General features: G+C 31.9%; 1 protein-coding gene across 2 annotated transcripts in view; it reads left to right on the forward strand.

The window, feature by feature from the left end:
* The first annotated feature begins 12,896 nt into the window (after positions 1-12,896).
* Positions 12,897-22,196, forward strand: part of LOC143190637 (disks large 1 tumor suppressor protein) — a 308,341-nt gene continuing 299,041 nt past the window's right edge. For both annotated transcript variants that reach the window (XM_076395119.1, XM_076395118.1), the window contains exon 1: positions 12,897-13,158. In XM_076395119.1, coding sequence (XP_076251234.1) covers positions 13,140-13,158 — 19 coding nt within the window. In that variant the 5' untranslated portion in view covers positions 12,897-13,139. The remainder of the gene's footprint in view (positions 13,159-22,196) is intronic.

A 22,196-nucleotide genomic window follows, 5' to 3' on the forward strand; every position in this document is an offset into this window, starting at 1 on the left:
GTTGTTTTTTTCTGTGTCCCATCACAATTTTTTTAATTATTTACATCTTACATTAGATATCCTTAGTACGGTTTTAACTTTGAAATTAATTTATAACTACTGTTTTGTTGTACTTGCTAATGCTTGCTTGTAATGAAGATACACAATAGGCGAGTATGGGACTAATCATCAGTATGTATTTCCCAAAATCCCATTATAACGAAGATTTTTTTAATACTGTTTCAGATATGTGTCGTTTTTATTGAGTTAGATGTACATATTAAGGATATGCAGTAACTTTTTTTTATTTAGCAGTCTTAGTTTATCCTGTCTATTGAAACAAAAATCTATTTCCCCAAAATTTAACCATACACTAACACATTATGTTTTATTATTTTTAGTTTGGCTTCATACTATTAAAAACATTTTAGAGAATTATTTTTTACTCACAGCGCCTTCGGAATATTGGAAAAATGTTCGTTGCAAAAATAAATCTGCATTTAAATCACAATTATGATTATCAAAATTATAGTAGAAATACAAACGAACTTTGAAAATTCGCTATATTAAATCAGAACCGTCTAGAGAAATAGTAGTTTGAAAATTTAACGCATTGAAGCTAATAAGCCACTTGACATTTCTATGGAAGGCCATGGTTATCAGCAAGTATTAATAATTTGTGTTTACGTGACCAGACAAAAAGACTGCATCTCATTTTTATTAGTGTTTTAAAATTATATTCTCTTATTTTACAACAGTCCTTTTGAAATTCATTTATAGTATTTTTGGTCAAAAACTAGTGCTAAAATAACGTAAGTGAAAAATGAAGTGCGTGAAATAAACAATGTATTTATTTTATTTTTTTATCCTCTGGAAGTAAATTAAATAAAATATTAAAAATCTAAAAATGGCAAACCATAGCGATTCAACCAAATCACCTGCACACTTTGATATAAGATTAGAACAAACAGCAATAACGCAAACTCCACCACCAGAATGGACTACAGTCATTAACAAAAAACTATTGAGAAGTCCAGAAGAAGAAATCGCGAGGAAACAAACAAGAATCAGTGACTATTGGTTACAGAAACCAATAGAGACAAAAAACAGATTTAGCGACGTATCGGAAAAAATTGAAGAGAATATACAACCAAACCCTGAAGAAGTTGCTCCCAAACTACCACCAATAACCGTTTATAAGGTAGGAGTAATAAAACACATCCATGACCTATTGAAAACCATCACTACGAACTACACAATTAAAACACTGAGCTATGAAACAATAAAAATCCAATTGTTCGAAGCGGAGTACTATAAAGTGCTAGTAAGAGAATTAGACGAAAGAAACACCCAGTACCATACATTCAGGCCAAAATCCGAGAGAACATTGAAATCCGTGTTAAAAGGATTACATCACGTAACGGACTTTAACACCATCAAGGTAGCTGAACAAGGCCACGGGGTCGTAAATGTTCACAATATACGACATCACACGACAAAAAAACCTCTGCCTATGTTCTATATTAATTTAAAACCTAATGGAAATAATAAGGCGGTGTATGAAATCACCAAATTAGAAAACAATATCATTAAATGCGAACCATCACATACAAAAAGAATTATACCACAATTCACGAGGTGTCAAGCGCACGGGCACACAAAAACCTACTGTCGCAAATCATTTAGATGCGTAAAATATGCAGGAGGGCACAGAACGGAAGATTGTACTCGTAAAGTTCGCGATGATAAAGTGAAATGAAATGTGCTAATTATAACGGTAATCATCCAGCGAATTCCAAGGGTTGCGCAGTTCACAAACTACAGCAGAAACTTCATCCTATCTTAAGAAAAAAAAAGGCATCAACAGCAACAAAAATAATCCACACCTACCAGTCTACCCACCGGCTCAAGTCAACCAGACATAACTTATGCCCAAATGGTTGAAAATGGTTCAACAATCGAGAAACCATATCACAACCTACTGAAACTAGCAGCAATATCTGTATAATAGGAAACATGTTAGCCAAACTAATGGATCAAATGAGTACGATGCTTGGTCTACTCACAACCGTCGTCAGCAAACTTGCCCAATGCCTGAAACCATTAGCTACAAAATCGCCGTCTGGAATGCCAATGGGCTATAACAACATGCCAGGGAACTAAAAATGTTCGCAACTGAACAAAATATTGACGTTATGATCGTTTTCGAAACACATTTTACGGACAAACATTATTTGAAAACTCCCAAATATAAACTTTATCATACAAATCACCCTGATGATAAAGCACAGGAGATACAGCCATAATCATTCGAGATGATATAAAGCATTTCGAAAAAGAAAAATTCCGACTACTTACAAGACTACCTGCAAGTCACCAGTATAACCATAGAGGAAGTCCATGGACCATTAGCAATGTCTGCGATTTATTGCCCACCCAAACATAACAACAAGGCAGAACACTTTCAATAATTCTTCAGTACGCTAGGTAATAGATTTATAGCCGGAGGAGATTACAATGCAAGACATTTAATGTGGGGTTCAAGAATAATAACCTCAAAAGGTAGATAATTTACAACATATTTGTACTGGTGAACCAGTTGCGATCTCTCTTCTGATCATTCACCAATAATAGTAACACTTTCTTCAAAAATTACCGTCAAAGATAAACCCCCTTCTCTGTGCAATAATAGGACTAACTGGCCCTTATTTAGAGAAAACTTAGACCGAAACATCTCTTTAAACTTACCGTTACAAATTGAAATGGATATAGAAATAGCAGCAATAAACAATACAAAAAATATACAGGAAGCAGCATATTCCGCGACTACTAACACTGAAACATTTCCGCAGAAAAAAGAAAGTTACGACGGAATTGGCAACAGCAAAGGCAAATGTATTGGCTCATCGGGCGCAAATCCAAGTTATCATTAGATAACAAGATATTGCTCTATCAGTCTATACTCAAGCCTATTTGATCATATGGAATCCAACTTAAATTCCAAAATAAAGTGTTGCGTGCCATTGTTGATGCTCCGTACTATATTTCAAATAAAGTGATACAAAGCGATATTCTTCTTGAATCTATAACGAGTGTAATTCAACGTGTTTGTGTGAAGTACTTCGAAAGAGTGTCAGTGCATCCCAACATACTTGCTAATCAGCTAAATATGCGACGTGATAGTGAAGTGCGTAGACTAAAACGTTTATCACCACCTGATCTGATTACTGGACATATATAGACTTTAGAATAAGCTTTAGAATAAGGCTAATTAATTAAGATAATATTTTATACAGGAGATCGCTTAATGAAGTGATTTTCTACACGCCATGTATATATAATATAGACATAAGATATACTTATTGCCTTGCGATGCTTTGTGATACGCTTCAAATAAATATAAAAATTAATTCACGGCCACAGTCCTTCAGAACTCATCACATCGAATTCGATGCATTATTACTTTCTGATTACATACCAAATGTGTATGGTGACAGTTTGTCTACAATTGTGTTGTTGTTAACCAATATCCTAGTATTTTTATGTTATATTGCATATATTAAATTAATTGTTTTATTGGATGGTCTATACATGATGTTTACATATAAAATTTTGGATTATTTATTATACAACAATAGTAAAATCAGATTATTTATTAGATCTAAAAGATTATTTATAATTAGGTTACTATATGGTTTTGGTTGATTAAAAAACTATACTTTTTATAAATATTAATACCACCAATACAACAAAGATTTGTTTTAATTCATAAAACAAATAAGACAAGCCTTATTATTGGAAATTAGTTTAGTCTTTTAACTTAAAGAGAATGATAATTTTAATAGCAATTACATTAATAAATGGTTCCTGGTACAAGGTAAAATAATAATGACAAAGCTACGCTTACAAGATATTAAAAATTAGGCTCAAAAAATAATATTTTTTATAATTTTAGTGTAGTAACAATTGTTTTAGCTTTACTATAGTATTTTTAAAAAAGCTTGTGATGATAAAGATCATATATATCAGACAGACTTTTTGATATTGATAATTGACTAATGTTAATGAAAATCTACAAATAACTGTTAATGAATTAACTTGTGTGTAGTAACTGTGCCTCTTACTGAATCCTCTTATTTTCCTGTACCAATATTCTGTTAAATACCACATTTTCAAGTAACCTTCTGGATCATTCTGATACTGGAAGATCATTTTAAACCACTCTAATTTTCTGACCTTAGTTCTCTGATATTTATCATGCCAGTTGTTTCCGATACAATAAGTTTGATGCATTATGTGTGTTGTCTAGTTGCAGTATCCTTGGGTTATATTGTAAAAGACATATATCTAAACTGTCATTGCTATTTGCACTGTGATGGTGATCAATAGTAATCTTTTCGTTAGGGTTATCTACATATTTTAAAAAAATTGTTTTGGTTATCTCTATAAGCTTTTGTATGTACTTTCATATTGGTTTTCATTATATCGGATTGTTAGAATGTTTTACCATAGATCCCATAAACATATGGCCTCTCACCTGTATATTTTCTCAGGTGATATTTAAGCTCTATCATTAATAGATCTGTTCTCTATCACAACATTTTGTGAATCTAAAAATGTTAATCGGTTTATTAAATCTTCTAAATCTCAATATCAGACCAAAAATGAATAACACATTAAATGGTTCTAATTACCGCATTTTTGTAAAAGATAGATGAGTGTTTACCTGCTTAAACATACATTACATTCAATTGGTTTGTCAGTTCCACATGTCCTTTTGTGTCTTGTTAAATTACCATGATATTTAAAGACCATTCCGCAAAAGTCACAAAGGAAAGGCCTTTCATTTATATGAGTACGCATATGTGCTTTAAGACTATATTTACATGCATATCCGTTTTGCAGATTTCACATTTAAATGGCGTTTTGCCTAAAATTAAAATTCATATAAATACATATAATAAAGAATCACAAAAATATTGATTTATAATTATAATATACTATAGAGAGATTATTAAAAATATATTTATTATAAAAGTAAAAGTGGTATTACTAGGATTTTACCATAAATAAAAACAGAAAATTTCAAAATTTACCATATTAAGTCAAACCCCTGTTATACGTTTTAGGTGCGTTGGATTACTAGGTGGTTTGATGTTTTAGTGCAACCCCATATTTGCACCCCATAGGTCCAAACTGGCTTTGTGATTGACTGATAAACAAATCTCTTTGATTTTAACACATAACAAGTTGAGAGTATCTTTCGACTAGCCAATACAGTTACTGAACTTCTAACCTGCTCTATTTTTTATCTAACATGATGCTTCCAATTTAACCTACCATCGAGATATATTCCAAGGTATTTAGCTGATTTTGCTTGAGGAATCGGGTATCCGTTAAGTGATATAATTAGATTTTTATTATTTTGCTGCAACGAAAAATTAACATGGATAGATTTGGAGCGATTAACTTGTATTTTCCAGTCTCTAAGTCTATTTGTAGATCTTGTTGACCGCTACTTATACTTTTTCCAAAGTCTTAGACAGAGATACATCTTTTGTCATAACTGTATCGTCGGCAAATGTTCTAAGTACTGTTTGTTTTATTGCTGGGATATCAGCGGTATGTGTGTTGAGAATGCCTTTTCAAGAGAGACTGTACATTTTCTTTCGAAAATATGTGATTCCAGCAGTCGAGAGTAATTCCGCGGCAGCAATCTGCTCATTTTATAGATTAATTCCAAATGCCGTACCAGATCAAAAGCTTGTGAGACGTTCAAAAATATTGGAGGGCAGTATTTATTTTCGTCGATTATTTCTATAGATGGTTTAATATGTTTTAACAGCAGTTTCTGAAATAATTTTGATATCGCAGGTAGCAATGAAATAGGCCTTAAGATCCATTTGTAATAATATCCAACTGGTTCTGCCGGTTCGTTAGGTTTTTTAAGAATAATTCTTTGAGTAACCTTAAGACATTTCGGAAGATACTCCAGTCTTAAATAGGCGTTGAATACATATGTCAACATGATTTTTGATTATAGGTCTTTTAATAACCCGGGCGAAATATCATCAATTTCAGGAGCCTTTTTAGGATTGAGGTTGTCAACTTCCGTCAAATTTACAGCTACATCGGGCTGATAAACAGGATTTACATCTATTGTAGATTCTATGTTATTCGATTGTAATACGTCAGCTAAATGTTCGTTGCATCGAACCTATTCATTTTAATAATTTTTAATAGGCGGTACTTAAATCTCCGAGTGGCTTTCCATAGCGAGTAATCTTAAATTTTTTTCGAAGCAACTCTGTTTATATCCTTTAAACTCTTGATTTGTCTGATTACTAACATTGTTTTGTCTACAGCATTTCTGGTTCTGTGCCATACTCTTCTAGCTTGTCGTCTTTCTTTTATCAATTCCCTAATTTCAAGGGAATAATTTACCTGATATTCTGATTTCTCCTTGATGTCGGGGTGGCTTCTTTTGCGGCAGACCGCATTTGTTCAATTATATTTCGGATTTGCAGCTCAAGATCATCTACAGTTTTGAGTCTTACGTTTAAACTGATTTGTTCATGCATTATAAGTCCAAACGAATGCCAGTTAGTAAGATTAGGCTACTTTGTTTTTTTTCAGAATTGTCGCGCCTAGTTCTCGCACAAGCTTTCGATTTGTATTTAATTTGATGAACTTAACCAAAGCTTTTGACAAGGTTTGGCACGAAGGTTTAGCGATGAAATGTATCCGATTAGGTCTACCCGATGACCTAACAGCTCTTATCAAATCATTTCTGTCAGGACGATCGTTCCAGGTGAAGATTAAAGATATTCTTTTTAGTGGGGAAACCATCGACGCAGAAGTTCCACAAGGCTACCTCCTGGTACCCGCTTTATTTAATATTTTTCTTTCAGATATCCCTAGGAGACCACAAGTTGAGGCAGCTTTTTACGCAGGCGACACTGCTTACTTTGCTTCTTCAAGAGTAGAACCGCACATCCAAAGCAGACTCCAAAAACAACTCGATGAGACGGTCCAGTGGTTACATTTCTGCAGGTTATAGGTCAACCCTCAGAAAAACCAGGCCATATTCCACAAGAAGCGTTTCGCACCAAGCATTTCGCGTCTTAAAATCGAGAACACCGAAGTCCCATGGTTAGAAGAAGCCGATCGCAAGTTTAGGTGGAATTCCCACATTCAAAGGTCCCTCCATAAAGGTCAAGGTACTGTTAATTTGCTGTTCCCGCTCATTAACCAGGCTTCCTCTTTCAATAAAATCTCTCCTGTACAAGATGCTGGTTTGATCAGTCGTCCTATACGACTCCAGTATCTAACTAAAAACAAAATTCTCAGGAGAATAATCAGTGCCCCCTGGTTCGTGAGGAATAATCAAATTCATAGAGAAACAGATGTCCTCCAAGTTCACGATTTTATGTCCGAGGTCCACTCGATATATATTTCCACTCTTCGTCTCTCGGACAATAGATATTTTTCCGAGCTGGCCGATATTTTAGGTCAATAACTCATTCGGCTCTTCGTGGCCTTATTCTATCACAGCCGACACTACCTCGTTGTGCTCTAACTCCAAATTATCTCGACCTTCTCCGGCGAGCGATTAACTCATGTACCGCAAGCTGCGTGGTGTTTTAACGACGCCATGTCCTTGCTTGGTCCTTGTGCCTCTTAACGGTGTTACTGGTTACGGGCGCCCTTCTTACTAACAGTAAGAAGTATCAGTTAGGATTATTGGACCAGCTGATAGGGTGGGGTTAGTGGGTAACCCACAGGCAGTCTCCACATAACCAGTCCAAATCGCTTATTCTTGCGGGTCTTCCCGACCGGGTATCCGTAACATGATTCCCCTTCCCGGTTTCAGTCCCAAAAAAAGTATAGTGTTCGAAATGTTTGAAATTTCCGTTTGCCATAACATAAATACCAAGCTGTAAAAAATTGATAAAATCACATTGTTCAATAAAATATATGTCACTTACCCTTAACTTGGTGAAGTATAGTCCATTAAAGTATTTAATTTACAAGAAATTTGATATTTCAATTACACAAATTTCAAAAATTTGTATAAATAAAATCTTTCCCCATAAAAGGCGTCCAGTCCCCAAAATACAGATAATTATTATTCTATTAATATTATCTTTTTTTAAATATATTTTAAAGTCTCCTTTTTTGACCAACGAGGATTTATCTGGACTAGACATACATTTTAAGGTGGGTTCCTAACCAAGGTCCTCGGCTTTAAGCCTACCGACTGGCGAATGACCAACTTAGAAATCATCCCAGAAGACATCCGGTCTTATCTAGCCTGGTTACTAGCGTGACTGGGATCATTTTCGTTGTCGGATTTTGCACTCTTGCCTAAGGACAAGTACACATTTTAAATAATCACAAATATAATTTTACGACCCAGCAGTATTCGAACCCGCGACTATCGCAACAGTAGCAGAATAGTCCGGTCGCCTTTACCACTGCGCCCACCAAGCCGGCAAATTATTTTTTTAATCAGCCTGGTGTATTTATAGTTTTTGTAATATATATTTACATAAATGAAGTAATAAAAATATGCAGGATTTAAAACGAAATTAACCACATAATTTGCATAGATGGAAGACGTAGGACAAAAAGAAATTATGAATTACTAACAGTACATTTGTAAACATTCTAAAGCATTGATAAATATTGACGTGTTTAATGATTAATGGAATGAGGTATGTGACTATATATTTTATTGTTTGAACCTTGTATCAATTATTTTTATTCTTTACATTATAGACCTAAGTTTTGGAAAATCAATAGTTTATTTAATGATTGCAAATACATTTCTTTAATATATATTTCTAAATTATAAAAAATAAAAATTATCTAAATATGTTCGTTATTGTTTTAATATACATTCAAACGTGTATTTACATACTTTATTTATTATTCCATGCCTATATTTATAATATAAAAGTAAAGAAAGCTCATGTATACTTATATTTGATGCTTTGAAGTTATTACAGTTCTGAAAATAATGATCTTACTTATACGATACTTTGTTATAATGTTTAGTGGCGTACTAATTTAAACTTTTTAATACTTTCTTGACTTACATCAAGTTGGAATGGAAATTAGATTTAATTAAATGGAATTTAAAAAATGTTAGGGAGTGTTAGATATTTTAATAAGTTTTAATATACTGGCATTTATTATTTTAATTAATATCATTTATCAAATACGTTTCTGGTCTTATATTGAAAATACTGTAAAAAGTTTTATAAAAATATAATTTTTATATTAGTCGTTTTAGGCCTCATTAGTTTTTATTATAGTAATTTTAGTCCTTATTATTTTCTTTTTTAGGAAATTGGATTTAATTAAATGCAATTTAAAAAATATTAGTGAGTGTTAGATATATTAATATGTTTTAATATACTGGCGTTTATTATTTTAATTAATATCATGTATCAAATACGTTTCTGGTCTTATATTGAAAATATTGTAAAAAGTTTTATGAAAATATAATTTTTATATTAATCGTTTTAGGCCTCATTAGTTTTTATTATAGTAATTTTAGTCTTTATTATTTTCTTTTTTTAGGAAATTGGATTTAATTAAATGCAATTTAAAAAATGTTAGTGAGTGTTAGATATTTTAATATGTTTTAATATACTGGCATTTATTATTTTAATTAATAACATGTATCAAATACGTTTCTGGTCTTATATTGAAAATACTGTAAAAAGTTTTATGAAAATATAATTTTTGTATTAGTCGTTTTAGGCATCATTAGTTTTTATTATAGTAATTTTAGTCCTTATTATTTTCTTTTTTAGGAAATTGGATTAAATTAAATGCAATTTAAAAAATGTTAGTGAATGTTAGATATTTTAATATATTTTAATATACTGGCATTTATTATTTTAATTAATATCATGTATCAAATACATTTCTGGTCTTATATTGAAAATACTGTGAAAAGTTTTTTGAAAATATAATTTTTATATTAGTTGTTTTAGGACTCATTAGTTTTTATTATAGTAATTTTAGTCCTTATTATTTTCTTTTTTAGGAAATTGGATTTAATTAAATTTAGTTTAATCAATTTTATTATTTATTTTAATTTTAATTAATTAATTAATTAAATTAAATCCAAAAAAATTTAATTAAATGTTTTAATATACAAACACTTATTATTTTAATTGATGTTATCTACCAAATACATTTCTGATCTTATATTGAAAATACTGTGAAAACAAATTTTGGCAACTTATCATTTTTAAATTAATTCTTTTAACTATTATGAGAGAAACATGATTAATTTAATACATAGTTGTCCAATTTCGATCATAGGACCATCAGTTATAGTTATTAATTCAATTCCGTCACGCATTATAGGTAATTCGTAACAAATCAACCTCAACTAAAACCGAAAACAAATCTGTATCATCAATAGTGATGATCATACTAAATGTGAATAAAAACGCCGCTGTACCTAATTATCAGCCGCATTAGTAGTCTCAGGCGTAACATATATGTTAGCATACATTTTTTATCAGAACTAAATCACAGAATATGGAGACCTCAATGTTTTGTAAGACAAATGTAGTAATAATTATTTGTACGACACAAAGCACTAGAATCACGCGGACCTTCACTAATAAAATGCAGTGCTGTAGTTGGAACGAGACAGCGCCAATTAGGTATGCAGAAAATTTTTAATTAAGCTTTTAAGTTGATATTTAATTTTAACTGTTTGGTGAATTTTGGTACTTAATTTTAAAAATCCGTCAAAAATATCACTACTCTTTAAAATATTTAGAAAAAATACATATTTTTTAGGCTAATATTTCACTATTTTTATTGTTTCTAAAAAATATCGATATATTTATTGTAAAATGTCGATATTGTTTATGCTTGTTGTTGTTTAAATATCGTTATTTATCGATATTTCTTTCAAAAAATATTCTCTATAAAATATATATTGTAAGCGGGAACAATTGATAAAACCGTTACCTGGTGTGTGTTGTTTACTGTTGTGAGTGAGAAATAAAATTTGGTAACATTAGATTAAAATGTTAAGGCCGACGTGGTTGGCGCAGTGGTAAGGACGGTCCACCTACTCTTATGATAGTCGCGGGTTCGAATCCTGCTGGGGCATGGTCGTAAATTTATATTTGTGATTGTCCTAGGTAAGAGTGTAAAATCCGACAATGAAAATGACCACAGTCGCGCCAGTAACCAGGTTGGGTAAGATGATTGGATGTCTTCTGGGATGATTTCTAAGTTAGTCACTCGTCAGTCGGTAGGCTTAATGTTTAATGCTTCAGGGCCTACGTTAAACAGTAGGTCCAATCCAGAAACCCTCGTTGGTAAAAGGAGATTTTAAAATAGGTATATAAAAATGTTACCGTTAGGTTAAGTTACCGTTTAAATTGTTCTTTTATAGCTAAGAGAATTATTGGAATTATTCACTAGAAGACAATATAAAAATACATAGATTATTTAAAAAAGTCCGAGGCTTATTAGGAAGGCTATATAAAAACAACTGTTAGTATTAAATCGCTAATAGAACTTATAGAGTAGAGGTAGAAAGTCATAATAAAGGTTATTGCTTTACTTAAGTGTGTTGAATACAATCATCTAGTTGTAGATATTGAAAATAAAATTAAGAAGAAGTAAGTTGTTGAATAACTTTTTAGATAAGACATCTTTCACACCATTTGGTCCAAATGCATGAAGAACTGATGAGCACCAACAAAATGACAGATACAAAAACATTAGGTGACAATGCACTAATTAACTCTGAAAACGAACATGAAATTAGTCGAATGTTAAAAGAATAATGTACAAATGAAATAATAATGGTAAAACAAGAACAGATTAATTGTAGGACTGTTTGATTAAATACATATAATGAAGCACTTTTGCTAAATGATGAGGATCTTAGAAGTTTAACAAAGGCATGTTTAAAATATATTAGAAAACTGGAGCAAAAATAAGAAAGCAAAGCTAAACGCACAATGGAAAAACGACAACCACTAAAAGACAAAAGAATTGATAGATAATTTAAAGCAACATGTCCTCATTTTAAGCATTAAGTGTGAGCACAAATTTTAAGCACTTGATTCATTTAGTATTAATCCTTTTTACACAAATATTACAAGGTATTTTGATACAATACTGGATAATTTTTTTCCTCAGAATTACTAAACTTAGGAAAATCCTTCGTCATTTCATGTATATAGTTTAAATTTTTTTATTTGTGTTCTATTTATTATCATATTGAATTAACCTTTTGATTGCCTTTTAACATATAGTTGTATCTGCTTCTTTAAATTATAGTCATAAAGTTTGTGGGTTTGCTGTTGCAATTTTTAATGTCTAAATAATTTTAAATAGCTTTTATAAAAAGTAAATTAAATCTTAAAATAAATATAAATATTGTTATAACTTTGAATTTGATGTTTTGTGGACAGGTTTTGTAATTTGTATATGTGAATTTGTTATTTGTTATGTAAATAATAAGTTAGTACAAAAGTATAACTAATAATAGATTTAACATGAGTATAACTAAATATTCCCAATTATTTTAAAGTATTTATTAATTTTTTTTATTAAATCATTTTAAATTAATGAGACAATATCATTAAAGTAAGTGTGCACTTATTATGGTTAAATTTTTTTTTTCATTTTTAAAATGACCATTAATCTGAAGTTGTTACTCTTACTTTTTATTTTTATATAAGTATTGAAATAAAAAGTCTTTTTCATTTACAAATCGGTTTTCATCATTCGATAGTCAAGCCTGGAGAGATACAGGTATCTGGTTGTGCACGTTGATTTTATTGTTTGTTAGATGGCGGCACATGGACGCGTTTCAGCCTTGGGGTGTCGCGAACGGACGTCGCGACGCGCCGCAATGTTGCCGCAGTTTGACGTACATCTCTGCCGCTGTCAAAACAACGCGAAACCGATTCAATCTGCCTTTGGATAATTTGTTCGCGTGCATATCCACGATTGTAAGTTTTGTGCGGTTTTGATTGGCGACAATCTGTTATTTAACCGTCGACATATTATTGCCTGTCGGTTCGTTTTTTTTTATCAGTGCGGTCATCCCCGTTTTTGCCCTGGATACCTTGGCGTTGAGTAGAATCGAGGCCAACCTCGAGATGCCAGTTCGGAAACAAGGTGAGTGCAAGAGAGAAAGACGAACAACAATAAATTGTTGTTACTTGTATCTAAAAAAGGGACAAACCGTGTCTTTGAGGTGTGATGCTTTTTAATATTATTGCAACGTTGCCTTATTGTCAGGAGGATCTGTCGTTATCGATAGAGGCACGTGCTCATGTAGGGGAAAAGGGGGAGGGTAGTGTGTGACGAAAGCGTGCGGATAGATCGCACAGGGTTTGAAGAGAACTATTTTAGCTGTTTGCCGAATAAGTGGGACAGGCTGAACAGCTGTCCGTGTTAAAGGGACACCATCTCGTTGCATCAACGATACATGAAATTTTCAATCCCAATAGAGGTGTTTTATTTAAATTAGAAACAAAAAAACCGGTCTGAAAATATCGGTTGACTTGATGTGATGCATTTGTTTCTATTTGATGCATTTATTTAAAGCTATTTAATTACACATTAACACATTCTTTAATTTTGTTGTGAATCTACAGTAAAATGCTTCTAGTTGAATCAATGCTACAACTAAATTAAGTGTCAAATAATTTACGTAATGGTAGATCGAATTATAAAACTGGTTACATTTAATTACGAGTAGTAGACATTTCAAAATTTTTTGTTTTTTTTTCTCGAAAACTACCAAACAATATAGAGTAGTTCTGGACATCGATTTTACTATCGCGTTTCATATCAACAGATATATGTCAGTGGTATGAAATGGTTTGCATTATTCTTGAGGATTGTTGGGAAGTGTTGAAAATCAGCGTGTCGATTTTAGTCGCGGATGTGTTGGAAGAAGCTTATTTTCATTTTGGACGTTATACAAACGGAATTCGAATTTGAATTTTTGCAAATTGGTGAAAAGCTATTCTATTCTGATAAAGAGTGAAAATGGTTTATGCGTTTTATGGAGTGGAGTTTATGGTTATGGAGATATTATTGTTGTTCAAAATGATGGTTCGTATGTTTTCTAGACGTCCATTAGCTGGCGTTATTGCAATTTTTCAACTTTTATAGGTGTTACTCCAACTTAACTCAGCTTTTTTTAAAAATTAATTACAACTTACATTAGATATGCTTGTCACAATCTTAATTTATAAATTAATTTATTACTATTGTACTGTTGTATTTGCATTTAAATAGACAAGCAAGGCGAGTACGGGTTTAATACATCAGTATGTATTTCCCAAATTGAAATAAAATTAATCTACTTATGCTAAAGTTAAAAATAACACTTATACATTATGCAAGTTCGTCTGGTATGGTGAACTTCAATCTTCTGATTTCCTGAATGTTGTGCAGTAGCTGTATTGTTTACTGGTCTTATTTCATACTTTAACGCCAAATCTTGGATCATTTCGTAAATCCATTAATCCTAATTAATCGAAGACCTTTGTTTTGGCAGCGTTGGATTACTAGTTGGTTTGACGTTTTGGTGTAACCCGATAGGCCCAAATTGGCTTTATTATTGACTGATAAACCAGTCCCTTGATTTTAGGTCAAGTTGAGAGTATCTTCCGACTAACTAGTACAGTTGTCTGATTTTGAGTTTGATCTACTCTGCTTTTTGTTTCACATTTCCAATTTAACTTACTATCGAGAGGGATGCCAAGGTATTTGGCTGATTTTGCTTGAGGGATTAGTAATTCGTCAAGTGATTTTTAATTAGTTTTTTATTATTTAGGCGGAACGTTAGTCTCTAGTCCATTTGTAGATCTTGTTATCTGCTACTTGTACTTTTTCTACAGCTTTAGACAGAGATACATATTTTGCCATCATAACGGTGTCGTGGGCAAATGTTTCAAGTACTATTTCTCTTATTGTTGCGATATCAGCAGTGTAGAGCACGGAGCATAGCAGTTGTCCCAAGATACTACCCTGGAGAACTCCAGCCGAAATATGTTTAAGTCTTGTTAATATATATATATATATATATATATATATATATATATATATTAACATGATGATTGCTTTTCCTGCACCTCTTTCAACATCCCAGGTGAAATATCAATTCCGTGAGCCTTTTTAAGATTGTTACCAATTTCCACAGTAACTATTGTAGATTCTATATAATTCGGTTGGAATTCGTTGGCGATTTTCATCGTCGCGTTGAATGCGTAATATTCCTCATAGTCGGATTTCTCTCTTGATGTCGGGGTAGCTTCTTTTGCAGCAGACCATATTTGTTCAATTATATTTCAGGTTTGGAGATCAAGAGCGTCTGAGTCAGGAAACTGATTTGTTTAATTTGCTGACAATCACTAGAAGATCTTATGGTAAATCAAGAATAGTGAATCGTTAGAGAAGTAGATATTATTTTCCAAATGTCAGCTGTAACTGTATGGTGTTTCACCAAGTGGGAAAGGACGTTTTAAAAACAATTTAGAAATGATAAAAAAAGAAAGACACTGGAAGACTAATTTTGGTTTTTTTCTAACGGACGGCTTCAAAGCCGCCTATTTATAGTGATACTTATTCAGTGAAACTATATATTTTATACGAATATATTAGACAACATTACATAATTATAAATTCCACTTTCATTCATCGAATGCCAAAAACATTTACAAGTAACGAAATATTAATCGCAGTAGGCGGAGAGTTGGCAGGCGACAACATCGCCGATTTTCACGGTCAGTTTGAGACTGAAGCCTTTCATCTGTCAGGCGTATGACACGAAAAACTAGGTCGTCGCACTTGCTTGTGACATCAACGGACCGTCCGAAAAACTGTCCAGATTTGCGAGGATTCACTCTAACAAACTGAATATTTCTCTGAACGAATTATAATGGATGGCATAACTACAGCCTATTCAATAAAACAGTGAACTCGCGTCATCTAAATTTGTGACGCTAAAACCTCGCAATGTTGCCGCATCAATTTTGGGTGTTAGTTCATTTTGTCTTTGACCTATAAACAAAATTCTAATATTAACTAGTGATCGCCATGTGGTGAAAATTCGACCTCAATTTATTAAATTAATCATGTTTCTCTCAAACTAGAGTAAAATAACTAATTTAAAAATGATATGTTACTAAACATGGTTTCACAGTAATTTCAATATAAGATGAATTTGATACATAACATTAATTAAAATAATAAACGTCTGTATATTAAAACATGTTAAAATATATACAAACGATCTTAAAAACCAACACTTACTAAAATTTTTTAAATTGCATTTAATTAAATCTAATTTCCATTATTGAAAGTTAATAATGAACAAAATATTGACAATGAAATAAGTGTAAATTACTACGCCACTGAACATTATAACAAAGTATCATAAGTAAGATTATTTTCAGGATTGTAACAACTTCCGAGCATCAGATATAAGTATACATGATCTTTCTTTACTTTTATATTATAAACATAAGTATGGAATAATAAATGAAGTAATACATGTTTTTATAAATGAAGTAATAAATAATTAGGTAATTAATTTTTTATAATTTAATAATGTATACTGAAGGAATATATTTACAATCATTAAGTTAACTATTTTCCAAAACTTAGGTCTATATATATATATATATATATATATATATATATAAAGATAGATCGTATACAAATTATGTAGTTAGTTTCATTTTAAATTCTGTTATTTTTATTACTTCATTTATGTATTTATATAATCCTTATCTTTTATCCATATTTTCACCTAAAAAGAATGATTGAAAATATAATTTCTTTACCAAAATTTTTAAATAAAATTACATTGATCTTTGTTTATTTATCCAAATAGTTCATCTTTAGTTTGTCTTTTATGGGTTTCATTTATCTATTGCTTTCTACTTTGTTTTATGCCCCATGTGTCTAATTTAGAATTCTAAAATTATGAAACAATTTTATAACTGCTAATATTCCCAAATTACCGTATTTATTATCTGCAATACTCGGATAGTGCTTTTTAACAAATGCATTTATTAATGAAATCTGAAATTAATCAGAAGTTCATACTTCATCAATACTTGTAGTATCAGACTCAATGAGTTCTTTAGACAGCCTGATTTCATTAAAGACAGTTCACCATCTAGTTATAGCTATCAGAGAGCTACATACAACACTAGAGACGAGGGGAGTAAGAATAAATTATCTATGGGTTCCCTCTCATAGAGGAATTCCCGGCAACGAAAGAGCCGACTATCTGGCAAGCAGAAAGGAAAATTCAATCAAACTGAGCCTTCTATTCAGTAAGGAAGATGCTAAAACACATATAAAAATTATATACAAAAAATTGGATCAACTAAATTGGGATCTCCTTATGGAAAATAACAAGTTGTGGGAAATCAAGAGGATCCTCTACCTATCTATCTATCTACCTAATCTCCTAATATTAACAATCTCAACAGGTTCCAATTGAGCATCCTTGCTCGGCTGCGAATAGGGCCTAACAGACTAACGCATGAGCATCTGTTAAAAGGAAGAGACCCCTCACAATCCTTATGGAGTGTGAAAAGTTTGAGGTACTGAGACGGCAGCTCGGAATATTAAGGTCATTAAAACAACTAGTCCAACCCAAGCATTTGAATATGCTTTTCAACTTTTTAACGGCCGCTGGATTGATACACCTTTTGTAATTCTTCTCTATTGTAATTTGTATAGCATATTATTTTTGAATGTCAGTGTAATTTTTGTATACTTTATTTAAAAATACATTTTAATTCGATTCGACTAAATAGCCCAAGATGCTGATGGGCTTTTAAAATAATAAAGAATAATAATAATAACAATAGGTGTCTTATGATTTGAACTACCGATATACTTTTCTAGGCATGTTATTTATGTTTGGTTTTTTATAATATATTTTCTTTACCACCCATAGTTTATTCCCATCTCAACTGATCTAGCCCTTTGTAAATTTAAACCGTATGGGCGTTTATATCTTTATGCCAAAATAAAATGAATATGTACATCATTTGTCCAGATTTCGCAGATCCAAGAGTCTCAAGAGAGCTCACGGAGTCCGTGGCTACCACATATGATTCTTGACTTCCTGTAGGATTCAGGTCCAGTGCCTTAAAGATGGCAAACAACTCGGCTGTCAGTAAATTTGTCATTAAAGGCAATCTAAAGTTTTTTCGCCCATTCTACCTGTATATGCTGATCCCATTTGATCTTCCCTTCCAGAGCCGGCAGTGTATATGAAGTGATGACCTTTGAATTTTTCCCCCAATATTGATTATAATATGGCTACAAAAACGTGGAAAAATTTTAAACCTCCAAGAAACTATTCTCTACATTATTCGCCCAAAACATGTACGTCTGAAATAGGAAGTAGCTAGGTAACAAAAATGCAATTGAACTGATCAAATGTTTCTATGGGCCTTAGTAGAACAATATTAAAACATCTATAAAATGACGCCAAAAGGTGATGAAAGTATCATCTATTTAGTGGACCTCCATAAACAATTCTTCAAGGTTGCTTAACAGGTGGGACAAAAGTCGCGCTATTATTTTGATTCCGCGCCATCTTGGTTATGTGACGTTTATTTCAGTTTCGCTGTAACCACAAACACGAGCAAAAATAGTGGCAATATTTATTGAAAATAATCGTTTCATTATTGCTACTCAGGGGAAATTGTATCAAAAACATCCTAATTGGTCAGTGCCTTACAAAACCACAGTTTATCGTCTACATGATTTTCAACAGTACAGCAGCAAACAGGCCTCGTTCTGGAAGACAATGGACGTCTCGTAACGCTATAAATGTGGCTCTGGCGCGTGATAGTGTTGCATAGTTTCCAGAAACATCAATTCCGAGACGTGGTTTCCATTTAAACATTTCTGCACGCAGTTTAAAGCGAATTTTGAAAGGTGATTTGAAAATGATTGATTCCCCGTACAAAATTCAATTAGTTCAAAAATTGCTACCGAGAGATCCTGATCAACGAGTTGAGTACATTAACACAATCCTAAGGCTGTCTGCTGAAATTGAAAAATTTTCGTCTAAATTGATAATGAGCGATGAGATGTCAATAAACAGTCGTCAATTAATTCATGAAACATCATTGCATCCACTAAAAACTACTGTATGGTGTTGTATTAGTGTTGGAAACATCATTGGTCTCTATTTTTTTGAAAATATCCAAGGTCTTGCAATTACTTTTATTTACTGTTGAATGACTTTTTCCACGAAGACTAATTTCGTGAAGTGGCGATTTAGCATGGCCAGCCAGATCTCCGGATTTAACAGTACCAGACCTTTTCTTATGGGGTTTTTAAAATCAAAAGTTTGAATGTGAATAAGCCCCAAATAATTCAACATCTTAAAGACATTATTCGTTACAAAATTGAAGAAATTCAACCTCAGATGTTACAGGATGTCATGAAAAATGCCTTAAAAAGAGTCGAAAGTTGCATAGCGAATCGCGGTCACCATTTAGCCGATATAATTTTTCAGTCATAACGAAGAAAAAAAAATGTAAAGACCATATAAGCTTTTTATGAAAACCAAAATTACTTATCTTCTCTTTGAGCAAAGTTATAGGAAATAAAAATGGTAGCGGGACTTTTGCTCCACGTTGTATAAAGTTCTTTAACATCTTTATTAACTCTATGATTATTGTTTGTGAAAAAACTTTGTTGGCCAATTCGTGTTACAAAATAAAAGTTGGTGACAGAATATGAATCTTATAAATTTTTCGTCGTCAATTATCAAAAAAGTCGTATGCTTTGTCCACCAGGAATTAAATATATGTTATCGGTTTTATGCATAAAATGGGAGTTTGTTGAATTTTACGTCGATTTATAGCTGGGAGCGTTTAGCAGATTTTTTCGATAATTTCCAATATTCCATTTCGGACTATAAATGAAGTGTGGCTTTAAAATTGCCAGTTCAAAGCCACGTGCCGATAAGGTACATATTTTCGTGAAATATATCTTGACGTTTTCTTTCATCCCACATATTTTAGAAATGAGCATTGAACACAGCCGAAAATGTAAGCTCAAAATATAGAGAATATCTACATTTCTTTACATTTTAAATATATTTATATATATATAATTAATTATTATATTTCTCTTTCGAATTTTCTATTCTTCAAATAATTCGCTTAAGACTCTTACTCTTTGATGGCATGGTTATTTTACTTTAAGAAACTGTTTTATTTAACGGAAAGAAGAGGCGACTGGTTGAACGGCGATACAAAGCTACCCCCGGGGTGCAAAAAAGTAAAAAACATCCCGAAATCAATTTTTCGAAACACCATTCAAAACATATGACCCCTCGGATCATAGTACCGTGATCAGTGCGGTACTAGTCATATAATATTTTTTTTTATAATTAATTACATCTTATATTAGATATGCTTAGTACAATCTTAATTTACAAATTAATTTATTACTGCTGTTCTTTTATACTTGCATTAATACACAGCAAGACGAGAACGTATGTACTTCTAAAATTAAAAGTAAACTAATCTATTTAAGCTAAAGTTAAGAATATACTTATATACTAAACAAGTTCGTGTTGTCTAGTAGCTATATTGCTTCCACGTTGCTATGATTTAGTAATCTTATCTCATGTTTTGGGGCGAAATCTTGGATCACTTAGTGTATCCATTTGATTTCCAGGCCATCGTGCAACTCTTCGCTACTTACGTAGCGATAAGCGTTGGTAATTAATCGTAGAACTTTGTTTTTGGTACGTTGGATTATTAGTTGGTTTTATGTCTTTAGATTTTTTTCGCATTTCGCCCCAACGCAACATTCACATGGACAGATTTGGAGCTACTGAGCTGTATTTTCCAGTCTCTAGTCCATTTGTAGATTTTGTTGACAGCTACTTCTACTTTTTCTACAGAATTAGAAGTTTCTTTAACCTGCAATCCCGTATGCCACACTTTATCAAAGGCCTGAAATATGGCTAGGAATGCAGCATAACAATATCTTCTGGCGTTTAAGTCCATATTTATTTTGTTAACAAGCATATGCATTTGATTTATTGTTCCATGCTTATTGCGAAACCCAAATTGGTGTTCTGTAAAGATCTTTCTTTTTTGTATTATACTTATAGGCAATAGGAGGTGACATCTTCTGGTGTTTTCCCTGGTTTGAGAATCATTATTATTTAAGCTACTTTCCAGATATCAGGAAAATCATTAATTCGTGATATACTATTGAATGTGAATGTTAATAATTTTACCTTCTCTGATTCCTGTAATATTTTTAAGTTCCTGTAATATTTTTCCAGTTGATATAATCATATCCAATTGCTTTTTTTACTTTTTGAGTTTTTTTGGGGGTGCAATTATGTTATGTGGTAAATCTATTTGAAATGGCGAATTTATGAGTTATGCTGCTGGGGTTTTTGTATTGCCTTCCACAATGAATAATTTGTAGTGTCAGTTGGTGTCAGATTTTCTAAGTATTCCTGAATGCCTTGGTTTTGTTCATTTTGAATCAATTCTTTCAGCTCTTTTTTTTTATTTATTAAATTTTCTTTAGTTCTTAGTTGTGGTAATTTTTATTGCAATTTTCTTTTGTTCGCATTTTTTCCTGTATTGATATATGTTGTGTGTATGTTTTTTTTGGAAATATTTCACTGTTAGAAGTCGCGAAATATGGTGCTTCCTGTATATTTTTTATAATATTCATTGCTGCTACTTCTGTATAAATTTTGGTTTGTAACAGTAAGTTTAAATAGATGGTTCTGTCTAATTTGTCTCTAAATAGCGGCCAGTTAGTTCTATTTTTACACAAAGAAGGAGGTTTACGTGATAAGAAGACAGATCGAAACATGATTCTGTCCGATACTTTTTTGTATCGATATTTCTGTGATATTCAGCTCCCTACCTTTTGAGGTTACTATCCTTGATCCCTACATTAGATGCTAGGTACTGTAGTCTCCTCCGGTAATAAATTTATTACTTAGCGTACTAAAGAAGGCTCGGAAATTTTCTGATTTGTTATTATGTTTAGGTGGGCAATAAATCGAAGAAAATTAATGAATTACAAAAATAGAATGTTGAGAATTCTATTGTTAGTGTTTGTATACACTAGTATAGGTTATTCAACAGTTGTTTACATTGGAGCCTTGTATTTTCACC

This window comes from Rhynchophorus ferrugineus, unplaced genomic scaffold, assembly GCF_030347505.1.
Source record: "Rhynchophorus ferrugineus isolate W39M unplaced genomic scaffold, kcgeb_rfMv2 rfM2, whole genome shotgun sequence".
In the NCBI taxonomy this organism is placed as follows: Eukaryota; Metazoa; Arthropoda; class Insecta; order Coleoptera; family Curculionidae; genus Rhynchophorus; species Rhynchophorus ferrugineus.